The 14,975-nt window shown below is 44.2% G+C and overlaps 1 protein-coding gene across 1 annotated transcript; it reads right to left on the minus strand.

Annotated features, from left to right (window-relative positions):
• Positions 1-4,041: 4,041 nt before the first annotated feature.
• Positions 4,042-12,418, minus strand: LOC146635117 (high affinity immunoglobulin epsilon receptor subunit alpha-like). The gene is made up of 5 exons (XM_085346065.1): positions 12,388-12,418; positions 5,617-5,652; positions 4,605-4,868; positions 4,280-4,525; positions 4,042-4,193 (listed from the first exon to the last, which is right to left on the minus strand). The coding sequence occupies exons 1-5, from the start codon at positions 12,416-12,418 to the stop codon at positions 4,042-4,044; spliced, it is 729 nt and encodes a 242-aa protein (XP_085202191.1).
• Positions 12,419-14,975: the final 2,557 nt, after the last annotated feature.

Here is a 14,975-nt window from a genome sequence, read left to right on the forward strand (position 1 = left end):
GCACTAATCATGGCAGCACAAGAACAAGCTCTGAGCACAAGATCCATAGAGGCTGGGGTCTATCACACCAGGCAAGACCCCAGGTGCAGGCTGTGTAAAGATGCCCCAGAGACAATCCAGCACATAACAGCAGGGTGCAAGATGCTAGCAGGCAAGGCATACATGGAACGCCATAACCAAGTGGCCGGCATAGTGTACAGGAACATCTGTGCCGAGTATAACCTGGAAGTCCCGAGGTCAAAATGGGAGATGCCCCCAAGGGTGGTGGAGAATGACTGAGCTAAGATCCTGTGGGACTTCCAGATACAGACGGACAAAATGGTGGTGGCTAACCAACCGGACATAGTGGTGGTAGATAAACAGAAGAAGACGGCCGTAGTGATCGATGTAGCGGTTCCGAATGACAGCAATATCAGGAAGAAGGAACACGAGAAGCTGGAGAAATACCAAGGGCTCAGAGAAGAGCTCGAGAGGATGTGGAGGGTGAAGGTAACGGTGGTCCCCGTGGTAATCGGAGCACTAGGTGCGGTGACTCCCAAGCTAGGCGAGTGGCTCCAGCAGATCCCGGGAACAACATCGGAAATCTCTGTCCAGAAGAGCGCAGTCCTGGGAACAGCTAAGATACTGCGCAGGACCCTCAAGCTCCCAGGCCTCTGGTAGAGGACCCGAGCTTGAAGGATAAACCGCCCGCAGGGGCGTGCTGGGTGTTTATATATATATGTGTGTGTGTGTGTGTGTGTGTGTGTGTGTGTGTGTGTGTGTGTGTGTATATATATATAATATTCTGTAACTCTGTAACTTCTGTCGGTGCTGTGCTTTTGGAAACCGAATTTCCCAGAGGAACCCACCCGAGGGATTAATAAAGTTATATCTTATCTTATAGTTAGGGCTGGACCAGGTGACTCTGAATCCTCCCTTAGTTATGCTGCAATAGACGTAGGCTGCCGGGGATTCCCATGATGCATTGAGTTTTTCCTTTCCAGTCACCTTTCTCACTCACTATGTATTAATAGACCTCTCTGCATTGAATCATATCTGTTATTAACCTCTGTCTCTCTTCCACAGCATGTCTTTTATCCTGTCTTCCTTCTCTCACCCCAACCGGTCGCAGCAGATGGCCCCGCCCCTCCCTGAGCCTGGTTCTGCCGGAGGTTTCTTCCTGTTAAAAGGGAGTTTTTCCTTCCCACTGTCGCCAAAGTGCTTGCTCATAGGGGGTCATATGATTGTTGGGTTCTTTTCTGTATTTTGTATTACTAGGTCTATAGGGTCTATACATAGTAGTTTTCATGACTGTTGAGATTGCACTTAATATCGAGCAGTGGTCTAAAGTGCTTGGAAAGAGTGTCTGGACTTCTTTAAATTGCTTGAAGACGTTTCACCTCAAGCAACTTAGTCCAGACGCTTTTCTTTCCAAGCTCCTTAGACTATGATGACCTGGATGACTGAGAACCTGTACAGAGTGGGGGGGTATTTTAAAGACTGCAGTGGGTTTCAGTTTCTTTCTCTTCTCAGCACCTTTGCTGTGAACCAATGTCTGAATGGACAGATCTGTAAGTCGCCTGTGCTGAAAGCAAAGCCACCATCTTCTTTCTTTGCAGATACAATATGTACAAGGACGAAAGCCGACATGTTCTCATCAGTGTCCTCAGATTCAGTCTGACTGCAGCCAGCAACAGGAAGTTTTATCGTTTTACTGAACTCAGTTTTTAGAAATTAAATAATTACAAAGTTTTTAAAGGATTCATTTCATTAAAGGACAGTTTGAGAGGCTGAAAACACTCTTTGGTCTGTTCAGCCTTCTTCTTTATACGACTCATGTTAGCAATAAATTCATGTATCAGAAACAGACAGCAGACCCATCTGGGCCTCATTTTGGCAGTTTTGGTACACATGGCTGAGTTACATCACTACCTGTGTTCTGTTGCACCAAACAGGACAGCTGATCTATGAAAGGTGGACCTGTGGCTGAGTTGCAGCAGACTTTCCCTGAATTTACCATCAGATTAACCAAACAAAAGTGCAGATGTGCCACAGTTGGGCAAATTTCTTCCTAAAACACAACAGGGAGCTCCACTGTTGAACTACTAAGTCCCTATAAACACAGAAGTAAAAGCTCCACCAGGTCGTGATGTCACCTCCAGGTGGAGACAGACCAAAGAGCAGCAGGCCAGATACTCAATATTCCTGAAGCACACTGGCAAATCACCCAAAGAGATGCAGCTGAAGTTTGGAAACCTCTGAAGCACACTTGAATACAGAAGAATAAAGACCTGGTCCAGTGTTACAAGACCACAAGAAAAGCCTCTTTGCTCCTCCTGAACCCAAGGTTTTATCCCCTGTCCAGCACCCTGGCATAGACGTGTCCAGGGAGGCTGCAGGGGAAACATCAGCACTCTAATGTTTAGATTTGAGAGAAACCTGACTGTAGAAGTGAAGAAGAGCAGCTTTACCTCTTATCTGTGATCGTTTGTTCTTGTCTGTGATGATTTTTCCATAAGTGACGTCTTCAGTTCTCACTGCTGAGTAAACTGCAGCTGGATCAGTGTCTGCACAGTAAAACACACACAGAGGACGTCACTGCAGACAGAACAGCTGATAACAGACATGAAACTGCTGCCACTCACAAATCTTTATATGAAAACTGTTAGGATTATTTTAAAAGTTTAAAATATTTCAACATGAAGTCGAATGTGAGATAAAGGGACCTGACAAAGCAGTAACCTAATGACTAACATGTCAGCTGATCAAAATCACAGATAGACAAACTGTTAAATTATTAACTTTATAAAAGATAAATTCAGAATTTAGATAGTGAGGCAGAACAAATTTAAGATGCTGGTGTCATAAATATGAAAGAGTAAATCTTAAAAGGAAAACCGTGAACAATATTGCAGGAGATTAGTTCATAGTAATTGGAAATTTACAATACAATAAGTATATTTCATATTTAGTAAATATGATAACAGTCTCTGACCTGTGTGAGTTTACAGAAATACTCTTACAAATAACTCACGTGTTTCTTCCTCTATTTAACATTCACACCTCTGTGTTGAAACACCTGCAGATGAAGCTCTTATTGTTTCTTTCTCAGAAACAGTCGCAGACTCGTTAGTGTTAACCACAGACGACAAACACACCGTTCAGCAAACACAGAACTTAACATGGTGCGAAAATCTACAGACAGACTGATATTCATTTGCTGTACATGAGGTGATTGTTGTTATAACTGACCTGTTTAAATGTTATTAAAGCTTACAGTCTGCATAATTAGGGGCGTGGCCTATTTATATCTGCCAGCTGTCAGTTGGGCTTCACTTTAGTTAATTGGAGTCCCTGAACTGGACCTCTGCTGAAGAAATTATGTTACTGAGCTCTAATTAGCAGTGCCTTTCTGTTTGTCTCATACAGTCTATGGAGAAGCTTGATAACCAAGCTAGCTAACATTAGCTGATAGCTGATAAATAGAGTCTCTCCTGGCTATAAAAGCTAAAATGATGCTGTTAAAAAATTTGTAACTTTTAGTTTCTGAAACCAGTTGATGAAGTCATTCTGGTGTTTTTCATCTTTGATATACAGTCTTGTAAGTTCACTGACCCACATCTTTACTACGACCACACGTTACAGAAACTGTCACTCAAACAGCATCAATATTGCTCTTAGAGCACTGTGTAATCATTTTCCACTAAGCATTTCTCTGAACTCTTAGAAAATATCCAAGTTTCAAGTGATACAATTTTATAAACATCCTATTTTCTCCACACTGGAAAAACCAAATCACCCACCAAAGGTCCGTCATTATTACTTCTGCTTTGTCTCACAGCCAGCGATGTGATACTTGAATGTATGTGACATCATCTCCTGCAGCTTTATCTGGATCCAATAAAAATTTACAGTGAAAATATTTATAAGACAAACGGAAATGTTATTTGAATGGACACAAAATGTAAACACTGAAACATTAAATCATGATAAATGTGTAGATTATTCAAATCCACAACAATAAAATTAAAACATGAAAGATCAGGAAGTCTGAGTCTCACCTTAAGGTTTCCTGTGAACACATTGTCTCACCAGCAGAACCAGTAACACCAGTAAAACCATAGCACAGTCTGATCCAACACATGACAATGCAGGAAAAAGGTAAGAACCAGGTGGAGGTGTGGATGTAGGTGGAGGTGTGGTGGTGTTTCTCTCTAAAATAAAGCAAACACAGTCATTAAGTTGTCGTCACATTGTGAATGTTGAAAGCTGCAGAAACACAGACAGGTGAGTGTGTCACCTGTGACAGTGATCCAGCTGGATGGAGACTCTCCATGACCGCTGATGTCACACTTGTAGAGGCCTTCATCAGACCTGGAAACATGCTGGATGGTCATGTGACCTGTAGGCTGCTTCCTGATGAGGGAGCCATCTTTATAGAAAGCAGCTGGGAGGTTGGAGGGAGTGGTCTTTGTTTTACAGAGCAGAGTGACGTCATCTCCCTCCATCACAGGGAGGACAGGACTCTGCAGGATCACTGATCCACCTCAACACAGAGACAAACTACAGCATTTCATCCATTTACACACAGCTTCATCAACACTAACTCCACACACTCAGCTTACCAGTGACTGTCAGGTTAACCATGTTACTGATGGGACCCTCTCTGGACCCACACCAGTAAACTCCACTGTCGTGAGATGCTGCTTTAATGATGTTACAGGAAGAACCAGCTGGTTTTCCCCACCCATCTCCACACTGAGTCCTCTGTCGTGTGCTTGTGTTTCTCCTCAGAGTCCATCCAGCAGAGCTGTCGTCCTCCTCACAGCTCAGAGACACAAAGTCTCCTTTAAAGATCTGAGAGCTGCTGGGACTCACAGTCAGACGAGCTGTGAGGGTTACAATGAGAAATACATGTAATATAATAGATCTACTGTAGGGCTGCACGATTAATCGTTAGAAAATCGCGATCTCAATTCATACTTATGTGCGATCTCATTTCCAAATGACAACGATTTAAAAAAAAAGAAAAAAAAAAGACGACGACTGTACCGCATTTTGATCCGGGACGTAATCTGCATGAAAACAAGCGCTCACTCTTCCTGCTCAACAAATGACAAGGGCGGAGCCTTATACCACGTGATACAGAAGCTGTGCCGTGTGATGCTAAAATTAGCAGGGAAAAAAACAACGGAGAGCACGTCAGGGATGATGAGAAAGTGACAGGAGAAAATCCGTCCCGGTCAACCAACCAAACATCAATAACGGGAACCTTATACAGCGTTTCCCTATACCCGTCGAACTCCCGCAGGCACAAAGAAATTACAGAGGCCATTACTTACCAAAGATATGGCTCCCATCAACACTGTGCAAAACGAGGGATTTAGGAAAATGATCAACGCCCTAGACAAACGCTACACAGTGCTGTCCCGCAACTATTTTTCTATTGTTGCACTACCTGCTCTATACACGCAGTGTCGAGCAACGGTGGAGACGGAATTTCAAGCAGTACAACATTTTGCGGCAACAAATCTACTGTATGTTATACTAATAGATCCATTGTGAAACATGAATCCAATCAGGTCATATCAGTGAGCTTTTCTCAGGTTTAAACTGTAACAGAAGAAGGTTACTGACCTTGGTTTGTTGTGCAGCTCAGCAGTGAGATCAGAACTAAAGAGAAATGACACTCAGGTTGATTTGAGGTGAACATAAAGAACAACTCCACACAAACAGCTGACAAACTCACAAACTCGTCTCTTTCTGATATATCTGCTCAGTGTGTAATCATAAAAATAGCTTGTTGAAGAATGTTATCCACTCTCAAAGTTACACGTGCAGCAAGTTTAGAATCACAGCTTAGCGAAACTTTTAGACTTTAGACTGTGGAAGAAACGCACACAGACAGTAACGAGGCGTTCACTCTTGCTTATATAAAATTCATGCCTCTGCCGGCCGTTTTCCGGGCCTCTAAGTTGGCATCATGGCCTTCGGGGACGGCCTCCGGAAAGGGTTCGTCGCCGCCGCTGGCATCGCGGCCTCCTGCAGCATCACCGCCTGCAGCATCACCACTGTCTGGTTCCGCAGCCATCCCGCTGCTGCCTGGTCCAGCCTCCGTGCCTTCATCCAGCCTGGTCCAGCCTCCGTGACGCCGCCTTTGTCTTCGTCTGGTCCAGCTCCGCCTTTGTCTGGTCCTGCGGTCGCCACACCGACATGAACCAGGACCAGGCGTGGATGAAGACACAGAGGCTGGACCAGGCAGCAGCGGGACGGCTGCGGAACCTGACAGTGGTGATGCTGCAGGAGGTGATGTGGATGCAGGCAACGGTGTAGAAGTCACAGGGGATGATTCAGCAGGTGGTGGCTGAACAAACCTCCCCAGACCGTCAGCAGACGTGAGGATGCGCTTGCTGGGTCCTCCAGGACCCCCAGCAGACGAAGCGTGGTGCTGGGTGGGCTCCTCGGACGCACCAGCAAACGACACTTGAGGCTGGCTGGGTTCTCCTGAACCCCCAGCAGACGACACTTGAGGCAGGACGGGTTCCTCAGGCCCTCCAGCCGACGAGGCAAGACGCTAGCTGGGTTCACCTGAACCCCCAGCTAACATGGCTTGAGACTGGACGGGCTCCTCGGGCCCTCCAGTGGAGACAGACATTGAAGCAGCAGGTACGGAGACCTCTGCCAGTGTGGACACTGGCTGGGACTGAGCAGCACAGTGGCTAGACTCAGGCAGCAACAGTGGGATGCAGTCCTCAGAGGGCTGAGTGTTCCCCAATACACTCAGCAGAGGACGGAGGCGGACGGGTGAACTCACTTGAACTCTCAGGGGGTGCTGAGAGCCGAGACTGTTCTGGTGAGTTCTCTGGGTGAGGCTGCTGGCGCTTGCGTCTTGACCTCTAGGGGTCAAGAGTTGGCTGGTGACTGACACCCAGCCTCTGGGGCGGCCCTAGAGGGAGCAACTGTCTCTGAGATGGCCAGCTTAAGAGAACCAGCAGATGTTGTGGTGAAGTGTGTTCCCTGCTTAGAATGAGACAGTGAGGATGGTGGCCGAATGAACAAGTGGGTAGGCTGCTGAACTGGTGGCAACTGAGCTACAGGTAGTGAAGTTGTAACAGGTGGTGGAGTGGCTGACTGAACTGAGGGCAGCTGGGCTGCTAACTGAACTGATAACTGTACTGCTAACTGTGTTACAGGCCCCACATTGAATTGTGGTGAAGGTGTGGATGGGGGCATATGGTCAGGAAAAACTGTTTCGGGGAAGTTCATTGCATTAACTGAAGGAACCGATGCAGACGAAAAGGCTCCCCTAACATAGTCATTCCCTAAACTCGTGGTGCTTGACTCAGTAACTCCAGGTTTAGAAAAAATAGCGTGAACACAGTCATTAACCCTGAATGTGGGCTCGGCAAAGGCAGTCTTTGGAGCAATGGCCATGGGTGAGACGGAAAAATTATTGTTATCTTCAGAAGACACACAAAAAATAGCTCCAGAAAAGACAGTCACAGAGTCTGACGCAGCAGAAAAACTGTCCCTTTCACTCACCACAGCCGACTGCTTACATGTCCCTACATCCGGCTGTGGGGTGCCGCGTCGGTGGCGCGAACGTCGCTTTCGTCTCAGAGACAGCTCCGACGGACCGAGTAATTCCTCATCCGGCCGGCCGGACGGCACGTTCTCCATTGAAGCGAGTGGGCGAGCGGTAGCGGTGGGAGGGTGAAGGTGAAGCTCGTGAAGAAAAAAATTCTGTACGAGCGGATGCAGTGAGTCCAATAACCAGGGGTAACTGGAAAGGTGTTGTAGGTTGGCTTCCACAGTGTAAAGAGACGCTTCTGCCTCATGCTCTAACCACTGGTTGATTAATTTAGAAGCAGAGTCGATAATGGCCTCCTGAAGCTCCCTGGGTGGGCTGAATGCCGCTGGATCCATAGCTGGCTGGTCCGTACTGTCACGGGGAGTGAGATGAGCCGTATAAAAATAATAAATGAGGATCCAATCGCAGGCAGTAGTGGAGGAGTGAAGGTGGTTTATTGAACACAATGCGCCAGTGGAAAAACGGAAACAGAGATCACACTGAACTATACTGGAGACAACTAAACTACTGAATACGAACCGGAACTGAAACATGCAGCAAGGTGGACGACGGTACAAGATGGTGACGGCAGGGAACACACGGATGAAACATGGCGAATACACAGACGGACCAGCAACTACAAAGACAGAAGACGCGACTTAAATGCACACAGAGAAACACAGGGAGATTACACTGAGGTGGGGGACACAGCTGGGAGTAATCAACGAGACGAGAGGCAAAACTGAACACACTCACATGAGACGCAGACCTTCACAATAATACAGGAACAAGAAACCATCACACAAAGACGCAGACTCGACACTGAGAGACAGACAGAAAATGACACACGGAACTAAACTAAACCTGCAAAAACATGACAACTCAAAATACTGGGTCAAACTGACCCAGAACCGTGACAATTAATATTAATATTAAGCTTGTATAGGGGGGCGAGCAGGGAATTATATATATAGTAGGGGTGCAACGATACACAAAATTCACAGTTTGATACTTTGGTGTCACGGTTTGATATTTTTTTGATACAAAAAAAATGTTCATGCTTTTTTAATTTGTCATTTATTAAAATTATAAATAGATATTTTAACTCAAACATACAGTTTTTAAATTTAATGTTGCTGAAACAACAAAGTAATAAAAAAATAAATCTGACTAAGAAATCACTCATCTTTTGGAAAAGAGAGTTTATTACAGTCTTGCTCGCACTGGAACGGTTCGCAGCCAAGTGTGAAGCAGCGGGAATGAGGATCAGCACCTCCAAATCTGAGGCCATGGTTCTCAGCCGGAAAAGGGTGGAGTGCCCACTCCGGGTCGGGGATGAGTTCCTGCCCCAAGTGGAGGAGTTCAAGTATCTCGGGGTCTTGTTCGCGAGTGATGGGAGAAGGGAGCCGGAGATCGACAGACGGATTGGGGCTGCAGCTGCAGTAATGCAGACGCTGCACCAGTCCGTCGTGGTGAAGAGGGAGCTGAGTGTAAAAGCGAAGCTCTCAATTTACCGGTCGATCTACGTCCCTACCCTCACCTATGGCCACGAGCTGTGGGTAGTGACCGAAAGAACGAGATCGCGGATACAAGCGGCAGAAATGAGCTTCCTCCGAAGGGTGGCTGGCCTCTCCCTTAGAGATAGGGTGAGAAGTTCGGCCATCCGGGAGGGGCTCAGAGTAGAGCAGCTGCTGCTCCACATCGAAAGGAGCCAGCTGAGGTGGTTCGGGCATCTGACAAGGATGCCCCCTGGGCGCCTCCTGGGTGAGGTGTTCCAGGCATGTCCCACCGGGAGGAGGCCCCGGGGCAGACCCAGGACACGCTGGAGAGATTATATCTCTCGGCTGGCCTGGGAACGCCTTGGTATTCCCCCGGATAAGCTGGAGGAGGTGGCTGGGGAGAGGGAGGTCTGGGCCTCTTTGCTTAGGCTGCTGCCCCTGCGACCCGGCCTCGGATAAAGCGGATGAAGATGGATGGATGGATGGAGTTTATTACAGAGAAATGGCTCTTTCCAAAATAAAACTTATAATATACGCTTCTTCTGGGCTATATTCTCAGCAGCATATTAAACATATCACGTCCCCATAAGGATAATCATGTGCTAACGGCTGTCTAAATGACGCGGGTAAAGTTTGTAGCATGCGTGCTTGTTGTTCTTGTCTGCTTCCACATGTCTTTGCACTAGGATGATGTCAGAGTAAATGTGCAGTCATATTCGTTGTGTACCCACTAGTACGGTCAGCGTTAATCTGAAATGACATTAATGCCACAATGCGGCAAATCTCCGTTAACGAGCTACCGCGGATCGCCCCGTGCGTGGGGCTGGATGGCATCAACAGGTTAACAAGCTAACTGCGCTAACACACTAGTTCCCACCCATGTAATTGAGCATTGCGTGGCACATCCGACATACTGTTTTACTTTTGTCCATGACGCGCTTACCTTCAGGGTCATACGTCACATGAAAACCAAGATAGTTCCAAAGGCCAGATCTGAATGAGGGTGGGGGAGGTTCAGTTTGGCATGTTGCAACGAGCTTAGCTTCTGTTTTGCTAGCTTGCGCTGCGCTCAGTGGATCTGCACTCCACAGTGCAGCCTAGGTGGAGTAGTCGAACGCAGATCCACTGAGCTCTCAACACAGACAGCATCGTCAGAAGAAAAGTTGATAAAATAAATTAAAAATTTTGTATTGTTCGATACATATGTGTACCGAACCGAAAGCACTGTATCAAACGGTTCAATACTGATACGAGTATCGTTGTACCCCTATTGAATATGTTTCCAAACCAACTTCATTCTAAGCCAAAGACTAGAAAATATGGTGAAGTATATCTTCCCTTTGGCTTCACCTGCACAAGTGCCAAGGTAGGTCTCCCCTGCAGAATTGGTCTTTCCTTCATCAGGAGCAGCACTGGGCTGTTCAAATCATGGACAAACAGTATCCCACATTCTTGATTTTTAGTTCACAAACACTTGTTGTAATGACTAGCTACTCCTGACATTTTGGAGATGTTAGCTCTTTATACAGTAAAGTTACCATGTAAAGTTACCAAGTCACCATAAGTTATCATGTTAGTAAAGTTAAAGGGATAGGGCTGGGCCATATCATACCGTTCATGGTAATACCGGTATAATGTCGGGCAATGATAAGAAAATGAAATATCGCGACAGAACATGGGTAAAACACGCATGCGCAGTGCCTTTGTTTTCATACACACATGGCAGAAAAAGCATAGCAGCGACAGAGAATGAGAAGGGCGACAGCAAATCGTTGAATGAAACGGATGACCCAGAATTGGTTTGTAAAAATGCTAAAACTTCAGTGGTGTGGAACTGGTTTAGCTTTCGTCCGTCAGATACACAACAAAGCACTATTTTTGGTAGAGCATGCTAGCGGCCGTCGTTATTACCGTGTTCTTTGGAAAATACGGCACACTTAAAATCAATCCTTTGATTTTTTCTGAAAATCGACAGTGCCCCTTATAATCCTGTGTGCCTTATGTATGAATTCTGGTTGTGTTTACTGACCTCAAAACGATTTTATGTCGTACACGGTGCTCGAAAATCTGTCAAATGTTTTAGTTCGACTTTGCTAAGCTACGAACCCGCACCGCTTGATGGATTGTTGGAGCATTATGGCTATCGTAGGCAGGAGCCTCGCGGAGTGATACGTACTGTGCTTCAACATAATATTACCGTATTGTGTGTGTATAAGGTCTTTCTAAGTTTTGTGGATATTAAACATGGTTATGCTCAGGATATGTCGGCCAGTTTCCACTGGAAATGCCTTTTGGTTAAACTGTCAGCAAGGAATTTGCATTTGCACTGTTAATTTTTATAAAACTTTAATGCAAATAAAAACAGCTGCTTGTTAAAGTGCAAATACATAGATTTTTTTTTTGCACTAATAAAGTTGTGGAGTTGTAAAGTATTTTGTCTAGTGTCAATTATATCATCAGTTATATCGTTATCGCAAATTTGCAAATGTATATCGTGATAAATATTTTTGGTCATATCGCTCTGCTCTACTGTGGGATACAAATAACATCAGGCTGATTCTGCCACGATTTGTTCCCTCAGTTCAAATCACGGACTAACAGTATCCCACAGCTGTTTATGTTTTTAAACCTATTTTGCACAGAGAGGCATTTTTTTAAAAATGTATTGATAGCAATGTTGAATATTATTACACAGGAAAAACAACAACTACAGCAAAATGAACACACCATGACGTCTCTGCCTTTGTAAATGGGGGGACAGTAACTGCGTGTATATGTAAGCGTGTGAAACCTGCAGATAGTCAGATTAACAGTATTTTGTCTCTATCTGCCATTCATCTCATGTAAAAAATAAAGTGGCGCACAGCGTGACGTGAAAAAAGGCACATACCTTTGACATTGCAGTACGAGCTCTGTATTCCTCGTCCACACATAAACGCAAAAAAGGAGTTTTAAAAAAATCTCCGTTTTCGGTGATTCGAAACGCCGTTTACGTGTGGATGACACAGCTGCGTTTTCAAAAATACCCGTGTAGGTGCGGACGTAGCGTAAAAGAGCTAGTAGTTTATTTTCTTAATACCTGTAATTTATTGCAGATTACTTGTATTTGCTTAATTGTTGACTAAATGTTTGAGGTGTGAAATAAACCGCAATGGAGCAAAATACGGGTGTGTGTGGTTGGAGGATGTTTGTGCATGCGCGGGCGGGAGGGGGGTGGGCGAACATTTTTCCCGTAAAACAAAGGGGGGCCCAGCAAAAAAAGTTTGGGAACCGGTGAGTAATCAGGAGAGCAGAAAGTCAAAGTACAAGAATTCAAACAAACACAGAGATTCTACTTACAGAGCAGACACAGCACAGATGTTTCCTTCATCGTCCTTCTCACTCATTTGAGCTTTTTTTCATTTCTGTCACTGACACCGAGTAAAGCCCGCCCTCTTCCTCTGAGCACCAGCTTTCTACTGGTTTTTAATGTGGTGGGTAATAGCCTATCATGTGTAAAAGTATATTTTTAAAATATAAAATTTTTAAAAAACCTGTCTCGTCCACCATGAATGTAAATGAAAAGGCAAAACTAATAAATGTACACACTGTTATAAAGTATTTTAATTTGGATTTCCTTATATGTGTAATTGGATATTTATCAGTTCACAAAGGGAAAAAAGGATATAATAAAATATAATCATCTAATGTCCTCTGCTCTCAGTGATCTGTAGTTTGGTTGATGAACAAATCCATGTCCATGTAGAGGACGTCCCCCTCAGTGAGAGAGGCAGATATGAGCTGAAACACAGGAATCAAACCAGGGACGCTGCTGTTATGGAGCTGAACTGGAACCATTCAGACACTGAGGCCCTCTGAACACATTTTAATTACAGCTGTGCAGAGACACACTGATGACTGACTGGAACACTATGATTCACATTTTACATTAACACCATCCTCACACATGGTTTACATATGGCCACTAGAGGGAGATGTTGGGCTTTACATACTAACATGAACACAAGCAGCTCAACAGTGATACTTCCGCAGTTTGTTTTTTGTTTTTTAAATAAATAAATAAATCAGATCCCAGCTACTCCTGTACAGGAAATCTGAACCATCTTGGCCAGCCTTCTAGGTCAGAGACTCTGCTCCTAATAATTATTAACCCAGCAGAAATAGCGACTAGAGACTTGTTTAAGCCAGAGGTGGGCAAACACACGTAGTTTTATATCCAATGCTAACTCTGCACATCAGATGACGTCCTCAGTAAGTTGGCCCAGCAGTTAAGGAAAGTCACAGCCACATCTGTTAATGGCAGCTCTCCTCAAATGATTTGAGTACTTGGTAAATTATAATAACAGGCTCTTGCCTACACCTGTGTGCCTATACTGCCCCTTTCTGGTAAAGCATTTACCCGATCATGCAAAAATACGGATCGGCCATAACAAAATATTTAGAAAATTGTACAATTTTTTTAATGTCAAGATTTGCTAACTTTTCTTTGTTTGAAACTACAAAAACCTGGATGTTCTAGAAGTACAACAAATGCAAAGAAAATAAATTTCGACACTGACATGAACGTGAACTTGGCAGCTAAAACAAAATCATTGATCCTAATAATGTAACACACACTGAATCCACGGGTTGGATTACAATTGGAAGCTGCAAAAGAATTAGCAACCTTCAGCATGCAAAATAAGCCAACACTGAAATATACAGAAGGAGGAGGACTCTTTAAAAAGCTATTTTTTCATGAATATGTTATTTGAGTGTGTTTAAAATGCTCAAACTGTCCATCTGTGACTGACAGACAGACCCACCGATCTTTCAGAGATTATGTTTATGCTGTGGATATGAACAGAATCTGTTCTTGCACTTTACAGGAGAACAGCATGTTTTAGTAGCACTAAAGCAGAAAGTCTGTCATGAAATACATCTGGTTTATCACTTCACAGTACAAAAGAACAGCTTCAGCTTGTAACTCTTTAACATTCCAATAATTTAACAATGTTCTTATTTAACATGCTTGTTTCACATGGTAGGCACAAAGAAGTTAATACACAAAACTGTATGCAGTCTCTAACATACTGATATCCCATGAACTGCCAGGGTTTCAGCTCTGTTATTTATCTCCTACCTCTGAGAGGCGCTACTGAGCTTCCACAGATCACAGGATGTAATAACATCAGGTTAAATGTACAAATATTCACATTGTTACACTCAAGGTGAGATCAAATCTGCTCACACTCAAACAGCAGGTCAGAAAAACATTTACAGCCACAGGAAGCAAAGACAAACATTGAAGAGTAACACGCGTAAAACTTTATCGATAAACAAGCTCATATAAAAATCAATAATAAATAATCTTGACATGTTTAAACTGAAGAGTTTCCTTCATGGAAGAACAAGTTAAGGCTTCATAGATCAGAGGAAACATGTGACTCTGCAGCTCCATGTAACACATTTCTCTTTGGTTTCATAATAATATCAGATTATTCAGTCGTTCAGTTCTAGCTGATAAATGGACCCTGAGCACTTTGTGTTGTGTTTGTGTTGTCAGTCAGTGTCTGGAATTATTGTGTAACATCTAAACACGAGGATCAGTCTGTGAGTCTGACCTCACAAACAGCTGAACCTGAAGATGACACAAACTCACTGATTCTGATATTGTGACAGAGACGACGCTGAATTCATCACTGTGAACAAACTTATTTCTGTTGAGATCAGAGACAAAGAAGATGTTTGTCACATAAAATGGTTTTTGTTGTTGAATATCACTGATCTTATTCTCAGATATGTAACTTTTCTTTGTTTGAATTATGAAGTCTTGAATGTTCCACATATAACAATAACAGTACTGAGAGTCTGGATCAGCAGGAGTTCAGCTGTATAAAAACAAACTGAGACGTTTCAAACAGGCTGCAGGTCAGCAGGAGGCTGGT

This window comes from Diplotaxodon limnothrissa, linkage group LG3, assembly GCF_057381915.1.
Source record: "Diplotaxodon limnothrissa isolate DT_005_m linkage group LG3, D_limnothrissa_male_GT1.1, whole genome shotgun sequence".
Classification (NCBI taxonomy): domain Eukaryota; kingdom Metazoa; phylum Chordata; class Actinopteri; order Cichliformes; family Cichlidae; genus Diplotaxodon; species Diplotaxodon limnothrissa.